The sequence below is a fragment of the Tribolium castaneum genome, chromosome 8 (genome assembly GCF_031307605.1).
Source record: "Tribolium castaneum strain GA2 chromosome 8, icTriCast1.1, whole genome shotgun sequence".
Classification (NCBI taxonomy): Eukaryota; Metazoa; Arthropoda; class Insecta; order Coleoptera; family Tenebrionidae; genus Tribolium; species Tribolium castaneum.
The window spans coordinates 14,137,744-14,161,423 of NC_087401.1; the positions used below are offsets into that span (position 1 = coordinate 14,137,744).

At 34.6% G+C, this 23,680-nt stretch overlaps 4 protein-coding genes across 10 annotated transcripts; 3 read left to right on the forward strand and 1 right to left on the reverse strand.

Annotated features, from left to right (window-relative positions):
* Positions 1-20: 20 nt before the first annotated feature.
* On the forward strand, positions 21-2,443 carry LOC657731 (facilitated trehalose transporter Tret1). Of its 2 annotated transcripts, XM_964173.5 has the most exons (7): positions 21-133; positions 413-629; positions 680-876; positions 919-1,054; positions 1,098-1,403; positions 1,449-1,615; positions 1,663-2,443. In XM_964173.5, exons 3-7 carry the CDS (start codon positions 760-762, stop codon positions 2,416-2,418), a joined length of 1,482 nt encoding a protein of 493 aa, XP_969266.1. In that variant the 5' UTR covers positions 21-133; positions 413-629; positions 680-759; the 3' UTR covers positions 2,419-2,443. The 2 variants fall into 2 exon arrangements, with proteins under 2 accessions (XP_969266.1, XP_008194732.1); XM_008196510.3 differs by lacking the exon at positions 413-629 and having other exon boundaries at positions 23-133.
* Positions 2,444-2,483: 40 nt separating this feature from the next.
* Positions 2,484-18,279, forward strand: ATPCL (ATP citrate lyase). 4 transcript variants are annotated; one of them, XM_008196507.3, is made up of 9 exons: positions 2,484-2,641; positions 7,726-7,941; positions 7,998-8,534; positions 11,244-11,911; positions 14,317-14,370; positions 14,433-14,640; positions 14,696-15,277; positions 16,836-17,733; positions 17,903-18,279. In XM_008196507.3, exons 2-9 carry the CDS (start codon positions 7,737-7,739, stop codon positions 18,072-18,074), a joined length of 3,324 nt encoding a protein of 1,107 aa, XP_008194729.1. In that variant the 5' UTR covers positions 2,484-2,641; positions 7,726-7,736; the 3' UTR covers positions 18,075-18,279. The 4 variants fall into 4 exon arrangements, with proteins under 4 accessions (XP_008194729.1, XP_008194728.1, XP_015836324.1 ...); XM_008196506.3 differs by lacking the exon at positions 2,484-2,641 and adding an exon at positions 5,077-5,237; XM_015980838.2 differs by lacking the exons at positions 2,484-2,641; positions 14,317-14,370 and adding an exon at positions 5,077-5,237 and having other exon boundaries at positions 14,394-14,640.
* Positions 18,280-18,770: 491 nt separating this feature from the next.
* Positions 18,771-22,096, forward strand: LOC657575 (replication protein A 32 kDa subunit). 2 transcript variants are annotated; one of them, XM_964027.4, is made up of 4 exons: positions 18,771-19,066; positions 21,199-21,308; positions 21,357-21,844; positions 21,894-22,096. In XM_964027.4, the coding sequence occupies exons 2-4, from the start codon at positions 21,201-21,203 to the stop codon at positions 21,979-21,981; spliced, it is 684 nt and encodes a 227-aa protein (XP_969120.1). In that variant the 5' UTR covers positions 18,771-19,066; positions 21,199-21,200; the 3' UTR covers positions 21,982-22,096. The 2 variants fall into 2 exon arrangements, with proteins under 2 accessions (XP_969120.1, XP_015836382.1); XM_015980896.2 differs by lacking the exons at positions 21,199-21,308; positions 21,357-21,844; positions 21,894-22,096 and adding an exon at positions 19,472-21,039 and having other exon boundaries at positions 18,856-19,066.
* A 197-nt stretch (positions 22,097-22,293) lies between these two features.
* Positions 22,294-23,423, reverse strand: LOC657499 (uncharacterized). Of its 2 annotated transcripts, XM_971156.4 has the most exons (4): positions 23,268-23,423; positions 22,911-23,215; positions 22,606-22,866; positions 22,294-22,559 (listed from the first exon to the last, which is right to left on the reverse strand). In XM_971156.4, exons 2-4 carry the CDS (start codon positions 23,211-23,213, stop codon positions 22,437-22,439), a joined length of 687 nt encoding a protein of 228 aa, XP_976249.1. In that variant the 5' UTR covers positions 23,214-23,215; positions 23,268-23,423; the 3' UTR covers positions 22,294-22,436. The 2 variants fall into 2 exon arrangements, with proteins under 2 accessions (XP_976249.1, XP_008194725.1); XM_008196503.2 differs by having other exon boundaries at positions 22,911-23,330.
* Positions 23,424-23,680: the final 257 nt, after the last annotated feature.

The following is a 23,680-nucleotide window of genomic DNA, read 5'->3' on the forward strand; positions in this document are numbered from 1 at the left end:
AGCTGATAAGGCGCCGATAACGCAGGAAACTGCAACGATTGCTGGTTTCAGCCGCTAGGGGCGACGATTTTCAGGAAATTTTCAGTTTTTCTAAACTTAGAAACGCTTCCGGGTGCAAAGGTGCGAACCACACGTAAGTTTTTCCCAATTTTCGATGTTTACCCACCAATCCACCCTTTCGACACCAAAACCATATACAGGGTGATCACCCCAAACTCAAAAAAGTGACATGGGGCCAAGTCCTAAAACTGGGCTTAAATTTTAATAAAAACAATTGTGTCGCGCCTTCGGCGGCGAACGCACTTCGCTGGACAAAAATAATTAAGGGTGGTCACCCCTAACTCAAAAACGTGACCAAGTGCCAAAAAACGGCGCAAAAATTCAAATTGTGTGACGCTCAATCATTTTGTAGACGGAACGTCATACTAGACAAAAAACACAAGATAAGATAACCCCCAGTGGTTCAATTGGGGGGATTAAAATTTCACGGAACTAATATCACAGTTTAAAGCTGGGTCGAGTGACATAACACTTTTCCAGTCTTTGTTTCGCTGGTAGGAAGTAGTGAAACAGCAATGTCACATTGTTATCATTCAAGTCGTCCACGCATTTACTGCGTCGCGAATTAAGTAAATAATTGTTTGGTTCGTTGTGTGTTGATTATTTAATTTTCTTCCAGGCTTTTGTCTCAATGTAACCATTTCGTAATCTAATTGACAAAATGATAAAACGAATTCTTTTTTCTATTATTCGTCCACAATGACTCGCGAACACCAAATCAAACTCGAAGAAGGCGATGAAAAAAACGACAGTGCCTTGATTTTAACCAACGAAAAGCCGGTTTATTCAATCCCATGGCGCTCTTCCCTCCGACAGGTAATTAAATTAACGATTTAAAAAATTGCAACGTTGTTTTAGATCGTAGCGTGCTGTGTCGCACACAGCCTTGTGATCCAAGCAGGCATTAATATGTCGTTCAGCGCCATCTTACTACCGCAGCTGAACGAAAAGTCGAGTGATATACATATTTCCAAATCAGAGGCGTCTTGGATCGGTGGGTTTAGCCCGGTTATAGCCGATTTAACCGTTGTTTTTAGCAAGTATAGTCGCAATAGCCCTTCCAGCGGGTTCGTTGATCATCGGCCCGCTTATGGACCGCTTCGGGCGCAAAACTTTGTGTATTTGTACGACTATACCCTTCGCCATCTCGTGGATAATCCATGCGGCGGCGAAAAGCGTCTGGCATTTGTATTTAGCTCGGATTATAGCCGGCTTTAGCGGCGGCTTAACAACCGTAGCTTTGGTATATGTGAGCGAAATCACTCACCCAAACTACAGAACAATGTTATTGAGCCTTAACAGCGTTTTTGTCTCGTTTGGAATTCTTTTTACTTGCGTTTTAGGTAACAATTAATCGCCCGGCTACCAAAAGTCATAATTACTTCCAGGTTTATGGTTTCCATGGCGCGTCATAGCCACCATCAATTGTTTCCTGGTCTTGGCCACCTTGATCCTCTTGTGGTTTTTACCCGAGAGCCCTCACTGGTACACAGTTTTCAAAAACAAGCCAGACCAGGCTGCCAAATCACTTGAGTGGCTCTACAAGGACCCACAAGTATGACTTTGACGGGGGTGGAGCCCGGCTTTAAGAGTTTGTTCCAGATTTTCGAAAATCAGTTGAGACTATTGGATACAAGTGCCAAAAATCGCCGAAAGTCACGAATCGATTGGAGTTTTTACAAAGAATCGGTTGTCTATAAGCCGTTTTTCATTCTTTTTGTTATTTTCGTGATCCAGCAATTGTCGTGCGGTTATGTTATTATTTTTTACGCCGTTGATTTGTTTCGGGAAATTGGGGGCCATTTTCGTAACGGTTTGGATGAATTCGTTGCGTTGGTTCTTCTAGGTTCGATTAGGTTTGTTATGTCGATAATTTCGGCGCTAATTTCGAAACGTGTGGGCCGAAGGCCCCTATTTTTTGTTTCGGGGTTAGGCCAATGTCTTACTAGTCTAGTGGCCGGGGTTTATATGTATTTCACGGTGATTCCCCCGGACGAGTTGGCCAAACTGAGTATTCACAAGGATAAGGGCGACAATATCGCCCTCTATTGTGTGTTGGGTTATGTTTGCTTCAGTTCTTTGGGTTATTTGGTGATTCCGTGGACGCTAATCGGGGAATTGTTCCCCGTTAAGGTCCGCGGCGTCTTAGGAGGCCTTATGGTTTCGATAGCTTACATTTTTATGTTTGTTGCGGTTAAAATCTTCCCGTTTGTGCTCGATTTGATTAAAATTCAATGCGTCTTTTATGTCATGGCTGTGGTGAATTTATGCGGTGTTATTTTCATATTCTTCTTCCTACCCGAAACGTTAGGAAAAACGTTTAACGATATTGAAGCTTATTTTAAACGAGTTGGTTAAGTTTAATAAATGATTTATTTTTGGATTGTGTCCTTTTTTTACTCCCTACCCCAAGTGTTAATGTCCGCTGAACGCGTTTTTGACCAGTCAAAACTCTGAAGTGACACAAGTTTGCTGTTTGTAGTTTCAACTCGAAAATTGGGGTAATTAACCCACTTTTAGTAATTCTGTGACTGAAATTTGACCCAATTCTTGGAAAATTCCGTGTTTTTGGCATCGAATTGTGAGTATTGAGTGCTTTTTTCCCAAATTTTGTTGAAATCATCCAGCTGTCAAATGTCAAAAATTAAACTAAATGTCAATTTAAATTTTACGCTCGATTTTTACGTTTTCTCACGTTAATTACCGTAATTATGTATGTTAGTCGCGTTTTTAACGCGTTACGAGTGATTTGAATAGCACTGGGCGGTTTTTTCCCACACATAACCTTCAAATTTTTACCGGCGTCTCGAAGCACTTGGAATGTGAATGAGGCGTTAACGGCGCACTGGGGTTATTAAAGGGGGCACAACTGCAGGTTCCTGACCTGGGGAAGGTCGTCTCCGATTGCATCAGACAAGAGATAAAGTTGCAAAGTTGTTGTTTTCACGGGGCTATCACGCTGTTTTTGGGAGGGGACAGGGCCGGCTTAGGGGGACATTGACGTCACATACAGTACTACGGAATGCATTGTTATGTGGGCAAGGACGTCAGGTTTTCAGAGACAAATCGGAAAAAACCTAATTGAATTCAAATTAAGCAAAATCTCCCAAGTTCGAATTTTGTTATGAAAATTTGTTCAGGAAACTAAAACTAGAAAAAAACTTATAGAATTTGGAATTATTTTGAGCGAGAACAACTAATGTTAATTATGTGACACTTTTGTGATAATTTTTATCATTTGAAGGGTGACGATAGTGCGTTTCCTTTTCTACAATCACAACAAGAATAAGATTATTTTTTTGGGTTTCCTTGATTTGTTTGTGTAGGTTTTTTGGCTCTAAATTAATTGTTTCTTACATTTTTAAAATATTTTAATCAGGACACGTAACATACAGGTGGGCTTTCCAACACAATTTATCTACAGAAAACAGCTATTTGTTGATTTTATCAATGACATAGTGCTTCCTTTTTTAAATCCACTTAATAAAGATTCTTTTGAAGATAAAAGGAGCGATTTTATGTCTTTAAAGTCTTTAAAGTTTATTAATTTTTCTATTTCTGTTACTTAATACGGAGAAAATTGGTCAAAAAGGAATTTTCCAATTAATGATTAACAATTTTTTATGAAAAATTGTCTGGGGAATTCTAACCGTCTTGATACGGAACTAATAGTTTTCGAGGAAAAGAATTTTTTATTTTAAAAAGTCAAAAAAAATTAAAACTCCTTCAAAGTGAAAGCTATATTTCCAGTCAGTTCCAGGTTTTCTCCATTTAATAGATAATTAAAAGCAGATTTTGTCGGTTTGTTAAATTTTTTTTGAAAAATGCATTTAAAACTTTACAATTTTGAAAAACTAATTTTTGTCATTTGATGCGAATTTCAAACCCAGAATAAATTTTTTGGGCTATATGTACGAAAATCATTTCGACCAATCGTCTGGCGTCGAGAAATCGAGAAAATTTTGGTTACTTTAGAAGTTATCGACGAATATATTAAATTTTTTGGGTTATTTTTTGTGCCCTTTTTTTATCTTCTTATGTTTGGGTGCGTATTTTAAACCCAGAATAAAGTTTTTTGGGCTATATGTACGTAAATCGTTTCGACAAATCGCTTGGCGTCGAGAAATTTCGAAAATTTTGCTTTGTTTTGAAGTTATCGAGGGATATATTAAATTTTTTCGGTTATTTTTTGTGCCTTTTTTTTCTATTTTTTTTTCTTCGTAAGTTGGGAAATTAGTTGAGCTTTTCAAAAATACCAAACTTCAAGAGCCACGTCTGATAGTTTCGGAGATATTTGAGATTTTCTGCTTCAGAGGAATTGAAAAATTACCAAAATTTTTGAAAAAAAATATAAAAACCGAAATACATGCTTTAGAATTTCACCTAATGACGTTCGCTTTGTTCTTTCGAAATAGTTGATTACCAAACGCTTTTGGAAAAATAAATGCCCACATGAACAATATTTGTTTGCAGCAAGAATATTAAAAAAAAGTGTATAAAAAAATCAAAAAACTTTTTCGAAATAGTTGATTACTTAACGTCTGGAAAATATAAAGCCCACATGAAGAAACTTTACTGTTATGTTTTACTTTAGAAATAGTTTACAGCACGGGCGAAGGGAGTACAATATTTTTGGGCCGATTTTAAAAAAATAATGTTCACACAACAAATAAAATTCCCTATTTGCACAGCAAGCACCGCTGTTTACCTAGTGACATGCGATAAATTGCAAAAATACTGATCAAATAGTAAAAATAAATCGCGTGATTTGAAAATATAATCGATGACATTTTCGTAACACGCGTCCGAGCAGTGGTGTCATCCACCGACCCCGACCTTCATTTCCTACACCTCCTGTATACCGCAAGGTTGCCAACCTAACGAAATTTCCCAAAATTTTCAAAAAAAAAAAATCAAAACCAGGTGAAACTCGTCAAAAATAGGCCCAGAAAAGGTCTTCAATGACCTCTAAATTCAACGTCGGGACAATCCGGTCGTCCCCCCAACACACATCGTACGATAATACTTCATTCACGCGATTTGCTGGAATCTGGTCAGTCTTGGAGTGACTTTCTCCGTGTCATATTCTTATCACACAAATTCCTTATCAACGCGATATTAAACGAGAGATCGCATCTCGAGTGGTGCAGTGCACTGGTGGACGTGGAAACGTTAAGGTAAAGTCCCGGTTTTACTTGAAAACATTACACGTGTACGTGTGTGTGTGGTATGTGTCAGTTTTTAATTTTTCATAAGGGCAAGGTCAACGCATTCGAAATGTGGTGTGCGTTCGATTTTTCTTTATTTTCATCCGAGTTTCACCGAAATTAGAAAGTCGACATAAGTGAATCCCGCCGAAAATTTTGCAACAATTGGTTAATTTAGGTCGATTATTAATTATTTATAGCTGACGCTACGTATTATTACTATGCAATTTTCGATTTTTTATCAACTGCGAAAACAATTTTTTTCTTCGCGACGACACAAGTAATGAATTACTGACGCTCATGTTAACTTTTTTGAGTGACTTTCTCTTCGTAATTATCGTAATTGATGGAAAAATGTAATTAAAAATTGTAGTTTTTTTCGTGTAGTTACGGTAACTACAAAATTATCGCATTATAATACAGGGTGAAGCATTTAACTCGTTTATGAGTGTTTCTTAATGGAAGACTGATTTGTGGATAATTGGCAACTCTCACATTTCTTAAATGGTTACTTCCGGTGAAACCGGAAGTGCATAACTAGAAATGCAAATGTGTAATTGGAGTGCGTGCAAGTTCATTAATTTGACACATTTTCATCCAAATATTAATTAATTAAGCAATAATTTAAATTTCACTTTTCGTTTGATTAAAATATTTTTTTTTGGCCTTCTGTACAGTCACAATAAAATAGAATGACACCTCTACCAACCTGTCCAAACGCACACACATACCGAAAAGATTTGTGGCTTCGGTGTGGCATTATTTTTAATCGTGACTCTACATCTAATTATACAGACTGAACCAAAAATAGAGCACAAAATTTATATCTTTGTAAATAGTCATTAAAAAAAAAGAAAAGTTTGATTTAATTTTTTTACAGTGACATTCTAATTTCTAATTTTTTTAATGACAACTGACATTCTTGTTTTTTTTTTGATAGTACGTATTTTTATGGTAATAAGAAAAAAAATATAGAAATGAAACTATAAATAAAAAAATTATAAAATAAAAAATATATTGATAATTAAGCGTAATCGATTTTTTTGACTTATTTTATAAGTGGCAATACTTTTTTGTATTTTTTTTCTAAATTGGCATAAAATCATTTAATACGACACCTTAACACAAAATATGGAAGGACGGAAAAAAATAAAGCTTTTTTTATTTTATTTTCTTTTTTTTTTATTTTTTTATACTTACCGGAATGATAGAAATATGTAAAAAAATTAAAAATGACGTCATTACTCAAAAACGTATGACGTCAGAAATGTCATTGTGGTGTCAAAATGTAGCATTAAAAATAATAAAATCGACCTGTTTAAGGATTTTTGGTTTTGGTACTTTTGGTTCACTCTGTATACATATTATTAAAATCCATTTAAAAAAATATACTGAATGAACACGGTTTTGAATGACAATTTTTAGGTTAATGTTTTAACTACTGTTTGAAGTTTGAAGTGTCAGATAATAATTAAAAACCAAATTCAGTACTACCAACCCAAAAAGTCATTCTTGATCACTGGATATAAATTTATTTACAGTTGACAAACTTGCTTTTATCACCCAAATTTCACAATCAAATTTTATCAAATAAGTTGCCAATTTAATGTTGCCAACTCTAGATAAAAATATTTTGATATTTGGGAGATTTTTATTATATTTTAAAAGTAATTCAAATAAATTGTGTAAAAATATATTTTACTCTGTCATGCTATATATTAATTAATTAATTTTAATTATATGCACTTCTAGAAAAAAATTACTGACAGTGAAAAAATAAAGTATTTAATATTATTAGATATTATTAGTTTTTGAGATATAATACTAAAATGTGCTATTAGTAGAGTCACCCTGTATACGTTTTAAAGAATTTTGAAACTGACATTTAGTTGAATTTTAATTTTTTTATGTTTAAAATTAAGTTGGCATTTAAGTGCCATATCTTTTGTTTCTACATTTTTCAATGTGACCAACATAATTTCTGATTTACAAACACTAATACTATTTTATTGTGGTTGTATTTGCCAAAAAAACTTCAGTATTGCCAACTTAAACAAACAATAAAAAAATCATATGATACTTTTTGCTATAAATTTAGATTGACATTTGGTTACAAAGAAGCGAAAATTTGACTATGTGTTTAATTAAATTATTGATCAAAAACTACAACAACATAAAAAATGTTTAATGACAAAAAATGAGTTAAAACAGTAATAAACATTCTCTTATTTTTAATTTCGACCATTAACACAAAACAAATTAACTACATGGAAGATAACAACATGACGTCAACTATTTTTGTTTTGTTCGTTTGTATTGTCACTATTTATAGAAGAGAATACATAACTCTACTATGACTTTTTTTACTAGTTCAGTTATCTATGTGTTTATTTATTTATAGACAACATTGTTGTTATATTTAAATAACATTGATTTTTTTTATCAATTCGTTGATTAGAAACTAGAAAAATGTCGGCGAAGGCAATAAGAGAAGCGACCGGAAAAAATCTAATCAACAAACACTTACCTGGCGGTACCGCCGCTGTGCAATGTCGCTTCGCTTCGGTCGAACCCGAAACGAAATTTTCCGAATTAGTGGCCACACATCCATGGTTGAAAAGCGAAAAGTTGGTTGTGAAACCTGACCAACTTATCAAACGGAGAGGAAAATTAGGTACGAGCGTAGCGAGTGCTTCAAACTTTTTAAACTATATATATTTTTTTATTTAGGTTTGATCGCTGTCAATAAAGATTTAGCCGAAGTGCAGCAATGGATAAGCGATCGTATGAACAAAGAGCAAAAAATCGGTGCCGCCACCGGCAAACTTCGCAATTTTATCATCGAACCTTTTGTTCCTCACAAAGACAACGAAGAAGTCTATGTTTGTATTTATTCGCACCGACATGGCGATACGATCCTGTTTTATCATCAAGGTGGCGTTGATATCGGTGATGTTGATTCGAAAGCTGTGAAATTGGAGGTTCCTGTGGGTGAAAGTGTCGATGAAAAGCGCATCACGGAGGCTTTGTTGAGTCAAGTTGATGCGAGTAAAAAGGCGATGATTGCGAATTTTGTGAATAATTTGTACAAGTTGTACGTTGATTTGTATTTTACTTATTTGGAAATTAATCCATTGGTCGTCACCCAGAAGGAGATTTATGTTTTGGATTTGGCGGCTAAGTTGGACGCTACGGCTGATTTTATTTGTAAGCCAATGTGGGGCGAGATTGATTATCCGCCGCCGTTTGGACGTGATGCATATCCAGGTGAGTCAAAAATTGTTTGAGAAATACAGTGTGTCTAACATAATAAGTATAGTGTTAGGCGCAGTCGGTAGGAATTTTTTTTGTTTTTTGGTTTTTTAATAAATTGGTTAATTAATTGAGACTTGACTGCCGCCTGACTTACTTGGAATTTTTTGTGTGTGGTGGATAATCGGGGATCTTAGATTTCTGACAGTTAAGAAATTATTTAGTTACTCTTTTTCCATATATTTATTTTTTTTTCGAATTTTTCGTGTTGTAAGACAATGAAAATGTATTAAAAGACACAACGGTTGGGCGCAGTCGGTAGGTAAAGAAATCGATTTTTTGAAATTTTTTCGAAGAATTAACTCAAATGTATATTTTTGAGCAAATTTTTATGCAAAATATAATTTTTTGGTTACTTTTATCTAGAAGTAAATTTGAAAAAAAAATTGTTTACAAGTTATTTCAACTTTTTAGCTTTTAGCTAACTTGTACCCCACATGTTTTGTTATCAATTTCGACACTTACCAACGTTTTGATTGCTCTGCGTTGTAAACTAATGGGAAATTTTTTATGAGAAAGTTTTTAATTACCACTTGAATGCTGAAAAATGTGCGTAACTGCTCGAAAAACGCCTAAGTACCAGACTTTTTACTTTATTTTTGACTTATTTTTAACGAACTTTAGTCTACAATTTTGGAATTATTGGACGGTTTAGCAATTTTTTTAAAGTGTGCTTAAATGCTCGAAAGATGCAAAAATTGCTTTTAAAAAAAACATACGCTGTTTGGATAGAAAAGCTTCCCCAATCGCTCGCAAAACGAAAAATAATGTAATTTTCGTTCGAATTTTTTACGATTTTTTTGGCTCAGTTTAGGTGAAGTATGAAAAAATCGTTGTTATTATTATCATTGGATTGGCAAATTCGATAGTTTTTTTATGAAAACACTTTAATGTTCAAAATTTTATGAAAAAAATTCTATGACTTAAGACGGTCTAGTCAGCTGCGGTATTCCAAAAATACAAAAAAATTGGTGTACTGTTATAATAAATAAAAATATATGCTATATTCTTTAGAAAAAAGTTGAAAACTAACCAAATTAAAAAAATTGGTTTGCCATTGTTTTTTTTTTTATTTTATTTTGAACGACACTATTTTTTATTTTTGTGTTTTTTTTTGTAAAAATTTTGAGATATTAGTAGTATCGAGATAAAAATTTTTACTGGGAAGAAAAGTTTAATAAAAAATACACAAAATTATTTTTCATGCTTTTGCAGATTTTTTTTAATTTACAATATCTTACTTCTAGTTTATAAAATTTATTAATTTCTTATATTTTTTTCAACGTTAGTATATTTATGTGTTTTGTTTCTAAAGCCATCCAAAATTACTATATACAGACTTAATCAAAAGTAACGCACAAAATTTATAGCTTTCTCAATAGTCATTTTTCAAAAAAAATTTCTAGCACTTAGATTTTATTTTTTTAAATACTTTATTTTGACATTATAGAGCCATTTATGATGTCATTTGTTTTTGAGTGGTGATGTCATTCTTATTTTTTTTTAATGACAACCGACATTTTTGTTCACTGAGTACACTTTTTTACTTTTACCTGGTAATAAGAAAAAAATGAAATTAAAAATTAAAAAATTATGAAAAAAAAATTGCTCATTAAACATGGACATGAGGCGGCAATTGTTTTTTATTATAATTTTTTGTACAATTTGCATGAAAACACTTAATATATGACACCTAAATACAAAAACAAAAACAAAAATAAACAAACACTCTTTGTAAAACAAAGCCAAAATAAAAAGATAAAGTTCCTTGTGCAATACTCTCAATAATTTTTATAACTTTTTTATTTTATTTTCTTCTTTTTTTAAGTTTTTTTATTTATTTTTTTGAACTTTTTTGTACTTTTCAGAAAGATAAAGATGTGTATCTGTCAATAATTAAAAATGACGTAAGAAATATTATTTGTGTCAAAATGTCGCATTTAAAAAAAATAAAAAACTATTGAATTTTTGAACCAGTTTTGTTTATTTTTTCTTTATATTTTTTAATTTTCTGGTTTGAATAGTTCTTTTTTACCCACCTTCAATTTAAACAAAATATTTCAATATTTTTTTATCACAAAAACGTGTTTATGGGCTGTGTTGCTGTGTTTTAAATTTTGGTTTATTTTTGACGAAATTTTGCTAAAACAATCGTGTTTTTTTGCTTCTTATTTTTACGAAAAATATTTGTTTTAACCAGTTTTTAACTATGGCTAATAACAGAAATTATGTAAAGTAGGCAAAAAATGTATTAAATCACGTTGCCACACGTTGATATAATACTCGCAATTGTAACAATACCACATATATTATTCCGATATTGTGTCACTGGACAAGAAAATTACTTTTATAAATTCTATTGTGTCAATAAAAGCGTTTTGAATTAAGCATGATTTCGAGTGGATTTGTTTGTTCGAATTTCGTTTCATTTCACGTTACGATAATGCATCCATCATTGATCCGTATCGCCTTCTATTTTTATTGTTTTAATAAAGTGATGATTCGATTGATAAAAATTGTTACCATGGTTAATTTTTGTGTTATCAATGTTTGGCGACCTTGAATTATAAATAATCATTCTCGAGTTATTTTTATTCAAATATTATGCACACAATTCTTGCATACAGGGTGTCTCAAAAAACAAAAAATTAATTTTTATTGTAGAGGAGGCCTACATTGCCGACCTTGATTCAAAATCGGGCGCCAGTCTCAAGCTCACAATTTTGAATAAATCGGGACGGATTTGGACAATGGTGGCTGGGGGCGGCGCCTCCGTGATTTACAGCGACACGATTTGCGATCTAGGGGGCGCCAAAGAGCTGGCAAATTATGGCGAATATTCGGGGGCGCCTTCCGAACAACAAACCTACGAATATGCCAAGACGATTCTCTCGCTTATGACGCAAGAGAAGCACCCCCAGGGTAAAGTTTTGATAACTGGGGGTGGGATTGCGAATTTTACAAATGTGGCGGCGACTTTTCGCGGTATTATCACCGCTTTGGTGGAGTTCCAACAACGTTTGATCGAGCACAAAGTCTCGATTTTCGTCCGGAGAGCTGGACCGAATTATCAAGAGGGCTTGCGGCGGATGAGGGAGGTTGGCCAGACTTTGGGGATTCCCCTGTACGTGTTCGGGCCTGAGACACACATGACGGCCATTTGTGGCATGGCGCTGGGCACGCGCCCCATTCCACAGGAGAATAACGTTGAATTTGCAACGGCTAATTTTTTGCTGCCCAGTGGTGAGAAAGAGCCGAATAAGAAGAGTTTGGGGGTGGAAGGGGTGGATGGGGGGGTGGCGGCTGCCGCCGCTTGCAGTAGGAAAATACAAGTGAGTTGTTTATGTTTTTGTTTGGTGTCTCTGTGGTGTTTTGTTTCTGTTCTATTGGTGGTTTGGTTGACACTTTTAACTTTTTCCTCTATTGATTGGTCGAGGGGATGACGTAATTTCTTGTAAATATTTACCAATTTTGTGATAAGGTGCAGGCGGTTTATCGTTCGGTTCAAATGTGAATGAAACATGTTTATCGATGATAAAAGTAATTGGGTAATAGATAATTACGAAAATTGTTTTTAAGGCCGAGTTTTATGCTGTTTGGCGCAACAGATGGCGCTTTTTACACCCTGTCTTTGATCTAGTTTTTATTATCAAATTGTTATACATGAATTGAAGCGGTCTGTAAGTTTGTATCTTTCACTAGGTATTTCTCAAAAACTAATAATTTTTTTAGAATATTTTTTACGTTTATTTGATTTTTTTATTTTTTACGGATTTTTGTCACAAAACGACATTTAAGCATCGCTTGTTTACATATGACACATTTTTGCAGCTACTTAGTAATTAAATTAATTAATTTTAATTATAATCAATTGTAGAAAAATTCTGAAAAAAATGACAGATACAGAGAAAAATACAGAGTTTTTAATACCAAAGACTGATTTCCGTGCGGTTATTAGTTTTCGAGATACAGTCAAAAGATACTTTAGTAACTCCACCCTGTATATACGATTGTTTATTACTATTTTACTTTTTACCAACTTTATAATTTTATAATTTTGTTATGTGTTTAATGAAAATTAGTCAATGCCATGAACATATTATTGCACTTAAAAATTTTCTGTTCAATACCGTATTTATTGTTTCTCCTTCTTTAGAATACAGAGTGTCAACCAAAATTTTTACGCTTTATTTGCTTGTCATTGAAAAAAGCAAATATTTTAGAAACTCCCTGTAAATTTTGTTTTTGGTGTTTGGTTGCAATTTTGAAAATATTTTCATACAGAGTGTCCAGTGAAATCGTACGTTGTTTCTTTTTTTTCTGTTTTTTTTTTTTTGTAACTGTGACCTAATACACTAAAAGTCATTGTTGAATCTGAAAGTATTCTGTATTTTATTTGATATAATAGTATCGGATATTTCAGTAGTGACTGAAAAAATAACAAACAAAAAAACATGTTATTACAATTTAAAATTTTCTCTTCAATTTCGTATTTAAGTTTTTTCTTAAAATCCGTTAGTTAAATCTTAAAATTGAATTTAGACCTACTTCTTATTAAATATACAGAGTGTCACCCAAAATTTTTAGGCTTTGTTTGCTTGATATAAATGAATGAAACTCAAAATAAAAAAAATAATACTAAACAAATATTGACAATTAAACTTAATGGGATTTATTTTTTGTGCTTGATTTTTTTTTGTATAATTAGCATGAAAATCCTTAATATTACCGCTATATATTTTTTGAGATTGGTTTTAACTGAATTTCGAAATAGTCTGTGTAAAAATTTGCAAGGTTCTGAAGTCGTAAAATTTTTCGAAACACTACATTTTGTTATATAAAATGTTTTTTTTTGGTTAGCTACAAAAATGTGTATTTTGTCTGTGATCTAAAAACGATATACAGAGTGACCCAGGGGTGCCGTACATGCTCCATAACTTTTTTACTATGCAAACTATCGATTGTTTTTTTTAGGCGACAGGTCTGACAATAGGGCACATTTAAAAAATACTTTGATTTGTATACAGGCTGTTTTAATATAAAAAAAAATTTTTTCAAATAAAACCCCAATACCTATGGTTTTTTTTTTTCGAAAAAAAAATTAAAACTTTTTATCTGAAAAGAATGTCAAAATAAATAAATAAATAAAATCAAGTCGATATTTTGTATAGAAAAAAGTTATGGAGCTGGCACACCAATGGGTCACCTTGTATGTACATAAAGTGTGTCAAAAAACAGTTAAATTATTTAGCAATGTCTTATCTTACGTTAACTTCATTTTATTTTTTCTCCTTTTATTTTTTCTGTTCGTGCTTAAACTATTAATTAAACAACACTCTGTATTTTATTTTGTTTTGAATTTGCGTGTAAATATTAAATAATTGCACCAAAATTTTATCTTTTTTTGTCTTGAAATTTAAACACTGTACATTTTTGTATTTTTACCTGTTTTTGGCTAGGAAATGTGTACATAAAACACTGTCCTTAATTCAGTGTATACTATACAGGGTGAATAAAAAAATATCTCCGTTATTACCACTCTTTTGTCAGAACTTTTCCACTTGTGGAATACATGGTGTCTCATAAACTTATTAAAGCAAAAAAAAACTATTTCTTCTATTCTGTGCTTTACCCACTTCTTGTTCCACTTTCTCGCTGCACATTATAACACGTAAAGCTTCGCTTTCTATTAGAATACCATAAATATTGTCTCTAACGATCGAAATAAATGTTAAAGGATGTCACACCAAACCAAGTAGTGCACGTAGAAATCCCACAGAATTACAAAAAGGTAAATCTTATGCCCTTCCATAGACACTAACCGGTTACTTAATGTGTGTCAATTGTCTAAAGGGCGACTCATTGGGCGTCCAAACACCCATGTTTACCAACAAAACGAAATCAATCGTTTGGGGAATGCAAACACGAGCCGTGCAAAGCATGCTTGATTTCGACTTCGTGTGCAGTCGGCCGGAACCGAGCGTTGTCGCCATTATCTATCCATTTACCGGGGATCACAAGCAGAAATTCTATTGGGGACATAAGGAAATTCTAATTCCAGGTCTGACAATTAACAAAAAAAAATATATTTTAACGTACTAATTGATGTAACATAGTTTATAAAAAAATGAACGACGCTATGACGAAGCATCCCGAAGCCGACGTCCTTGTCAACTTCGCGTCGCTTCGTTCCGCTTATCAAAGCACCGTCGAAACGATGGAATTCCCCCAAATCCGAACAATCGCGATCATTGCCGAAGGCATCCCCGAAAATCAAACCCGCAAACTGATCAAACTAGCCAATGAGAAGAAGGTTGCAATTATTGGACCTGCCACAGTGGGCGGAGTCAAGCCAGGGTGTTTCAAAATTGGCAACACTGGCGGAATGATGGATAATATTCTACATTCGAAATTGTACCGCTCTGGAAGTGTGGCTTATGTTTCAAGGTCAGGTGGGATGTCCAATGAGCTTAATAATATTGTATCGAAAGCCACCGATGGTGTGTATGAGGGCGTGGCCATAGGCGGGGATAGGTATCCCGGTACCACCTTCATGGACCATATTATGCGTTACCAAGGCGATGAGAACGTCAAAATGATTATTTTATTGGGCGAAGTGGGCGGAGTTGAAGAGTATGAAGTCTGCAACGCCCTTAAGAATAAAATTATTACCAAACCGTTAGTGGCCTGGTGTATTGGTAAGTAATACTTAAACGACTAGTCAAGTTTTTTTTTGTTTTTTTTAACAACTGTCAATATCAATAAAAATGTATGTCTATCTGACGTAAGATTGTCTGAGGATTCCAAATCTGTCTTCATTTTTGTGCTACGACTTTTAGTTTTTGAGATATTAGACGAAATATGGTTGAGTTTAATTTTTTCCAATTTATTAAAAATGAATAAAAAATAAAAAAAATGGTAAATTGATGTAAAACGACTTGTAGTTCTTTTTATTATATAATTATCGATTTCAGCACAAAATTTTGTGGCACTCCACTTAAAATTGCTCAAATAATTTGAATAAAACAACTTGGTCAAAATTTTTATTTACCTGCCTTCCAATAAAAAAATTGTACAGGTCTCAATATCTGAAAATTTATATCAAAAGTAAGCCTATCTGACGTAAAATTGTCTGGGGATTCCAAATCTGTCTTCACTTTTATTCTACGACTTGTAGTTTTTGAGATATTATACGAAATATGGTTGAGTTTGATTTTTTCCAATTTATTAAAAATGAATAAAAAATAAAAAAATTGGTAAATTAATGTAAAACGACTTGTAGCTCTTTTTATTAAATAATTATTGATTTCTGCACAAAATTTTGTGGCACTCCACTTAAAATTGCTCATATAATTTGAATAAAACAACTTGGTCAAAATTTTTATTTACCTGCCTTCTAATAAAAAAATTGTACAGGTCACAATAACCGAAAATTTATATCAAAAGTAAGCCTATCTGACGTAAAATTGTCTGGGGATTCCAAATCTGTCTTCACTTTTGTTCTACGACTTGTAGTTTTTGAGATATTATACGAAATATGGTTGAGTTTGATTTTTTCCAATTTATTAAAAATGAATAAAAAATAAAAAAAAATTGGTAAATTAATGTAAAACGACTTGTATCTCTTTTTATTAAATAATTATTGATTTCTGCACAAAATTTTGTGGCACTCCTCTTAAAATTGCTCAAATAATTTGAATAAAACAACTTGGTCAAAATTTTTATTTACCTGCCTTCTAATAAAAAAATTGTACAGGTCACAATAACCGAAAATTTATATCAAAAGTAAGCCTATCTGACGTAAAATTGTCTGGGGATTCCAAATCTGTCTTCACTTTTGTTCTACGACTTGTAGTTTTTGAGATATTATACGAAATATGGTTGAGTTTGATTTTTTCCAATTTATTAAAAGTGAATAAAAAATAAAAAAAATTGTTAAATTAATGTAAAACGACTTGTAGCTCTTTTTATTAAATAATTATTGATTTCTGCACAAAATTTTGTGGCACTCCACTTAAAATTGCTCGAATAATTTGAATAAAACAACTTGGTCAAAATTTTTATTTACCTGCCTTCTAATAAAAAAATTGTACAGGTCACAATAACCGAAAATTTATATCAAAAGTAAGCCTATCTGACGTAAAATTGTCTGAGGATTCCAAATCTGTCCTCATTTTTGTACTACGACTTTTAGTTTTTGAGATATTGACAATTGTTTAATGGACTTTCTTTAAAATAACTAAAATTTGAATATAGGGACCTGTGCGGGCATGTTCACCTCCGAAGTCCAATTCGGCCACGCCGGCTCTTGCGCCAACTCGAACCAAGAAACAGCAACGGCCAAAAACGAGGCCTTAAAGGCTGCCGGTGCCCACGTCCCAGCCTCCTTTGATTACCTCGGCGAGGTGATTCAAGAAGTTTACGAAAAGCTGGTAATACAGGGCGTGATAATCCCACGTGCGGAAGTGCCGCCACCTACCGTCCCGATGGACTACTCGTGGGCACGTGAACTGGGCCTAATTCGCAAACCGGCCAGTTTTATGACGTCAATTTGTGACGAAAGAGGCCAAGAATTGATCTATGCAGGCATGCCAATCTCCGACGTTTTACAAAAAAATGTAGGCATTGGTGGTGTGATTTCCCTGTTGTGGTTCCAGCGTTGTTTACCAACTTATGTTTGCAAATTTTTCGAAATGTGTCTGATGGTGACGGCCGATCATGGGCCTGCGGTCTCTGGGGCCCATAACACGATTGTGTGTGCACGTGCTGGCAAAGATCTGGTCTCGAGTCTTGTGTCTGGGCTGTTGACCATTGGGGACCGGTTTGGGGGCGCGCTAGATGGCGCTGCCAAGCAGTTCAGTGAGGCGTATGACACGGGCATGCACCCGGCCGAGTTTGTTAACCATATGAGGAATAAAGGACAGTTGATTATGGGGATAGGGCACAGGGTCAAGTCTATTAATAATCCAGATCAAAGGGTGAAAATTGTCAAGGAGTTCGTGATGGCGAATTTCCCGGCGACGCCACTGCTGTTGTACGCCTTGGAAGTGGAGAAGATCACAACGAGCAAAAAACCGAACTTGATTCTGAACGTTGATGGGGTGATTGCATGCTCGTTTGTGGACATGCTGCGGAATTGTGGCAGTTTTACCAGGTTTGTGCTTTTTTATTGGTAACATTTTTTTTTAATTTTAAATTGAAATCTTCCAACAAAAAACGCTTAAAGTTCTCGAGTGTCTAGGTATGCAACTCGCATGCGCTCGTTGCATAACGACAGCCCTCGAACTTTAATAATATACTAACAATGTATTTTTATTGTTTAGTGAGGAGGCTCAAGAGTACATAAATATTGGCGCAATTAACTCCCTTTTCGTGCTGGGGCGCTCGATAGGGTTCATTGGCCACTTCATGGACCAGAAGAGGCTGAAGCAAGGGTTGTACAGACACCCATGGGATGATATTTCCTACGTACTTCCAGAGCAATATAACAACTAAGTTATTTGGTTTAAGTTTTTATTAATTGCTGGTTTAATTCGCGTGAGTTTTGTGTTGTCTCAATCATTTTGACTAAATCTTTTCCTTAATTTATTAATGGATATTTATATTTTTATATTTATATTAAGACGTTTCCTTGTGATTTCACAGTTAGGTAAGAGTGTGTCTTATGTACTGTCAAAAATAAAGTTACGATAAGTCAGTGCGTGGTAGTTTTATTGGTTTTGTCATGTTGGCAATGAAGGTCAGCATGTTATGCCTTAGAAACATTTTTCATGGGTGCAAAACAGTAAATCAAGTATTGACTGTAATAATTACGGTCTGGCAGACGTTATTATGGGAAATTTCAAAATTTATCCATGATTTTTAAGTCGAAAAATTGCTGTGGTAGCACTGCTTAGAGAATCAACCAATCAGCGTCCAGTATTTCGAGTAAATACGCATGCGTGGTAACTTCGTTGGTAATGTCCTTCCAGTTTGACCAGTTTTCCAATTTTCTTCAATAATTCGACAGTAATTAGAGTAAATTGTGAGATTTCACCAATTTTCCTAAAACAAATAGTTTTTCCACGATTTCTGAGTGGGAAAAGTTTCTCTGGTGACACTGTTTAAGAAAAGTCACCAAACAACCAATCAGCGTCCAGTGTTTCTGTGTTTTTTCTTAATTAATTTTTGTTTTATCAACAAGGTATCTGATAAAAGGAATTTGTGAAAATTTAACTAAAACGGCCTGAGCTTCAAATTCTAGTAATTTAGTTGTGTTTAAGTTAGTGTGGTAGCATTGTTCATTGTTCAACCAATCAGCGTTCAGTATTCGCAAAACTGCGTACGCACAACGTGTTGATAAACTTTTCGTTTGCATTTTCGTGATTTTTGTGTGAATTTTCCAATTTTCTGCTCAATTCCGGCTTCAGTGTTTGTCGGTTGTGACTTTTGATCAATTTGTGTTGCGAAATAGTGATTTCTTCCGAAGGCGTTCTTGCGGATACAAGGTAAGAAATTTGCGGAATTTTACCGAAAATTCGACGTAGGAAGCATTATTACGCTTCTGGTTTGTTGTTTTGTGCTAAATTTCATGATTTAATGCAATAATTTCACGTTAAGGTTATGCCTTAACCAATCAGCGTCCATTATTTAAACCGACGCGCCTACGTGATCATTTCATAAAATGATAAAAAAAATGTTCGTTCCTGTTTGAAATTTTATTGAAAGTTGTTTAAAACCACCTTGAGCGACGTTAATGTCTCTAATTTAGCCATTTTACGCAAAATCTGGCTGTGTGGTTATTATCCAGTGGCGTAACATACGCCAGGCAACTGGGACAGTTGGCAGAAAATGAAATCCCTAGCCCAGTCATAACTTCAAAAAACTGAAGCATTTTTTATGTTTTCTGCCAGGATGGATCAAGAACCCGCCCAAACTTTCTGCTCGTGTGTGGCAACACCTTTAGACTACATGATACAAACATATTTCCAAGTTAGGAACATAACTTCAGGCCCACAATACGAAATGTACAAACGCCGTTTCAACAATATAATTTTTAACCACTTGTCTGAAATCGTACAAAATTTAACAATTACAATATATTTCCCTCGATGTCAGGAATTACTTCGTAACGACTTGGGAACAGTTCGCTACATGTCCTGCATATGCCCCCACACTATCACTAGCCACTTTTACCCAGTTTTTGTCCAGCATTTTGACCCAAAACACGGCATCAAGCACCGATTATTGGACTTCACAAAACGCGATTCTGGGTTCAGTTCAATTCTCATCAACTTTGGTGTTATTGAACGAATTGTGGGATTTTGTGGCGACTATTGTTACCATGATCCCGGCAATCCAACTCCCAGTAACCACTTGCAAAGTCTCAGAACTTTGGGCCAAAGAAATGTGTTAAATTTGCCCTATTCTGACGATTTTGTTCCAACTTTGTTCAGCTTTTTGATTGATTATTTGCCAATTGATTTGATTTCGGCTTTGGACAAGTTGGGTCATGTGTGTGGTAATAACAGTGGACAGTCACAACTAGTCCGGAATTTGGTTTCCGAGTATATAAAGTGGAAGGAAGGGCAGGAACATGTCTTGTTGAGTAGTTACACTAGTTTCGTTATAAGCAACTTGGGGGCGCTTAATGCCTACTTGGAACGCTTTAAATGCTTGCCCTACAGTGTGGGGGCGCTGTTCACGTCAGTCTTGAACCGGTTTTTGCTCGTTTTCACCAATGAGATATACCGTGAGGTCGACGCGATTAAAATGAGCGACAATAGTGCAGTAATGTACTATTTCTACTTGACCAAGTTACGTGATTTGTTCACATGTTACGAGGACTCGGGTTATGTGCCCACCAAAGCGAGCGCCTTCTTGGACTCAGAAATAGAACACTTGGTTGATAATCTAGTTATTGACAGTAAAGACCAAGCAAAAATCGACGAGTTCCACAAAGAGTTTACAGAAATTGTGGATTCATTCTACACAAGAGCCAAGATATATATCAAAAATCTCCTCTCACAATTCCCAAATTTTGATAAATTTGCTTGGATCGTTCTTCCAGTTGCTGAATATAGCCAAGTCCATGAGACTTACCATTTGTTGCACGAATCTGAAACCACGTGCCACAACTGCCAACAATTGTTGCTAGAAGTGAGAAATATTAATATAGTGCTCGCCAACTTGCCACTACTGGAAATTGAAAGTGTGGTTGAAAAATGGTTGTTGGTTTTAAAAGAAGGCGATTTTCCCATGATTGCAGAAATGTTGGAGTATTTATTCTCGCTCCCAGCGTCTTATAAAGTGATGGAGGATCTAGTGGCTGTGAGTGGGAACGAGTGCAAAACAAGAGTAGTGAACAAAAACATAGGAAACATCGAAGTGGGGGCTATTGGGGACGTTTTTGCCAATGATTGGGGTGTTATAGAAGATATCATCAAGAGTCACCAAATTTCAGTGCTTGAGGATTAGATAATGGATATATTATATATATATATATATATATATATATATATATATATATATATATATATATATATATATATATATATAAAATAGTATTGTTTATTAATAATTAAGGCAAAAACATAATTTTGCAATATTTTTTTACATAATGTAATATATTTTTTAATAGTTATGTCTTCAGTGCAGCCCCGCACCCAGCCTGTGGTCCCCGTAATCATCGACCAGATCCTTTCCTGCAAACACCCTTCCTTCCAAATTGCGGGAAAAGCCGTTCACATTGTTAGTAAAATTTCCACTGTTCGTTTGCTTCACTTGTGCCTTTTCCAGACTTGTTTAATCGGCGTGATTTCAAACATTCACGTCGACTCTTTGGAAATAACATGTAACATCCAAGATCAGTCTGGTAAGATCAAAGGAGCCATTAATTGCGACTCCGAATCGGAAGTTAATTCGAAACTTGTAACTTTGATCGAAGGCAAGTATTCGAAAATTTTCGCTTCGATTCGCATCCAAAACTGCGAAAAAGTCGTAATGATAATGAAAACATTCCCGGTTGATGATTTAAATGAGTTGTCTTCGCACTTATTGAACGTTTTGAGTGTGAAATTCGAGGCGGAAGCTGAGTTAAACCAAGAACTGAGTTGTGCAAATACACTTGCTGATGCTTTGGAGATGGGTGAGGACTCGGCTACGCCTCGTATTAGTGAGTTTCAACGCTTGGTTTTTAATATTGTGAAGAGTGATTTTTCCGAGTTTGGGGTCACGAGAAGGAATGTCTTGAAACAGTTTCCTTCGTATCAAGGACATGAAGTTAAGTATGTTTGTTTTTTTTTCTCATGATTTGGTTTGATTGGGCCGTTGTAGCCAAGCTTTGGAACATTTGATCAGTCAAGGCGCTATTTACCTGACTATTGATCAAGATCATCTCAAGGCCGTTACGAATTTTTATTAATTTAAAAAAATAAGTTGTTTGCTAATGTAGTAGGTGGCCGTGGTTGGCATAAGGCTAGCGCGCCATCTCACAAATGAGTTTGTAATCACAAATTACAGGTTTCTGTTCAAATTAATATTTTTATTTTTTTATAAAATCTACACTCGAGTTTTAAATTAATTTAAATTCAACCAAGTAACTAAATACTTGGAAAAAAAATGCAGAAATGTTAAGTGCGCCCTCTGACGACATTAGCGGAATTATGGAGGACGGGACGTTTTTTTATACATTTCACGTCCTAGCCTTTATATATCCGTAATAAAAACCCAACAGTTCGTTTCAAACAATTTATTCTTAGAAAATACGCACTATGTGTTACACTCCAGCTTCTTACCTCTTAATTAATTAATAAATTTTTTAAATTTGATAATAAACAAATCTTAATTGCATCAAATAAATAAGAACTAACAGCCCCTTTAATCCTCCATATCTGAATCTTCAATAACAATAGTATCAACCCCATCTTCTTTAACCACAAAATAATCCGATTGGTCGCTAAGCTCAAAGGCGGGTACTTCAATAAAAACAGTTTTGCCAACCTAAAATCATTTTTCCCGCCTTGTGCTGTAAAATATCGTGACATACCTCAGTTTTTCTCTTTTTGGCTTCTTGAATAACAAGTTGGCGCGCTGTTGGTCGAGTTATATGCAAGACTTCCGTTTCCTCATCTTCAAGTTTCGCATTACGTTCTTTGTGCAATCTGCGCAACACTTTAATCCGTTCTGCACGTTTCAAGTGACCGTAGTCGTTACAAATAAAAGTGTGGGGCACCACAGTGGGGTGTAACAACATCTGAATTTTCCCATTTTTCACGTGGTCCCCAAAGTTCCTCATGTCCTCTCTCAGCTGCAGTTAATAGTAGTAAAAAACGTAACGTCGGACCAACTTACGTTAAAATGGTCCTCGCAGCAAAACATCGGCGATTTTGGGTTTTTGGTGTTTGGTCTGCCAACAGCCTGTAGCCACTTTTTCCGGCGCACGGGGTTTACAGGGACCATTATAAACATCTTCTCGGGGGTTGTATGCGACGCGTTGGGGCACAATGGTACATAGCAGAATTTTTTGTATTTGGGACTTGGTTCTTTCCTAACCTCTCTTGTCCTAACCTCATTTGTGTGAACTTTGTTGTCCGTCAAAACCGTCACTCTTGTTACTTCTAGGAGAGGTTCTTCGTCCGAATCGATCAAATCCATGCCTGAGAGGCGCTCAAGTGACCTAAATTAATTGAAAAATAAATAATAACAAACCTTGACAGGTCACAATTGACAGTTCACGGTTACAGAAAACTGTAATCGGTAATATGATCCACCGATTTTGTTGATTAATCGTCTTGAAAAATTTGCTTAATTTGCGGAAACATTTTTTTATTACATTTCTAACCACTTCGACACTGGCACAATTCGTTGGCTGTCCAAAAATTGCGTGTTAGATATACAGGGTTAGTCAATAATGGGAATTTATATAGTTATGCAACCAATAATACTGATTCCAACTGATCCCTTGTAAAAAAGTTTTTTTTTGCCTAGTTTTCTGTCATTTTTTTATTTTCTATGCATTTTTTTTTTTCAATAAAAACTGGTATTTCTACCAAAACATCAAAAACAACGTTGAATTTGACTTTTTAATCTGGTTTTTAACCCTAACTTCTAACTCAGATTTT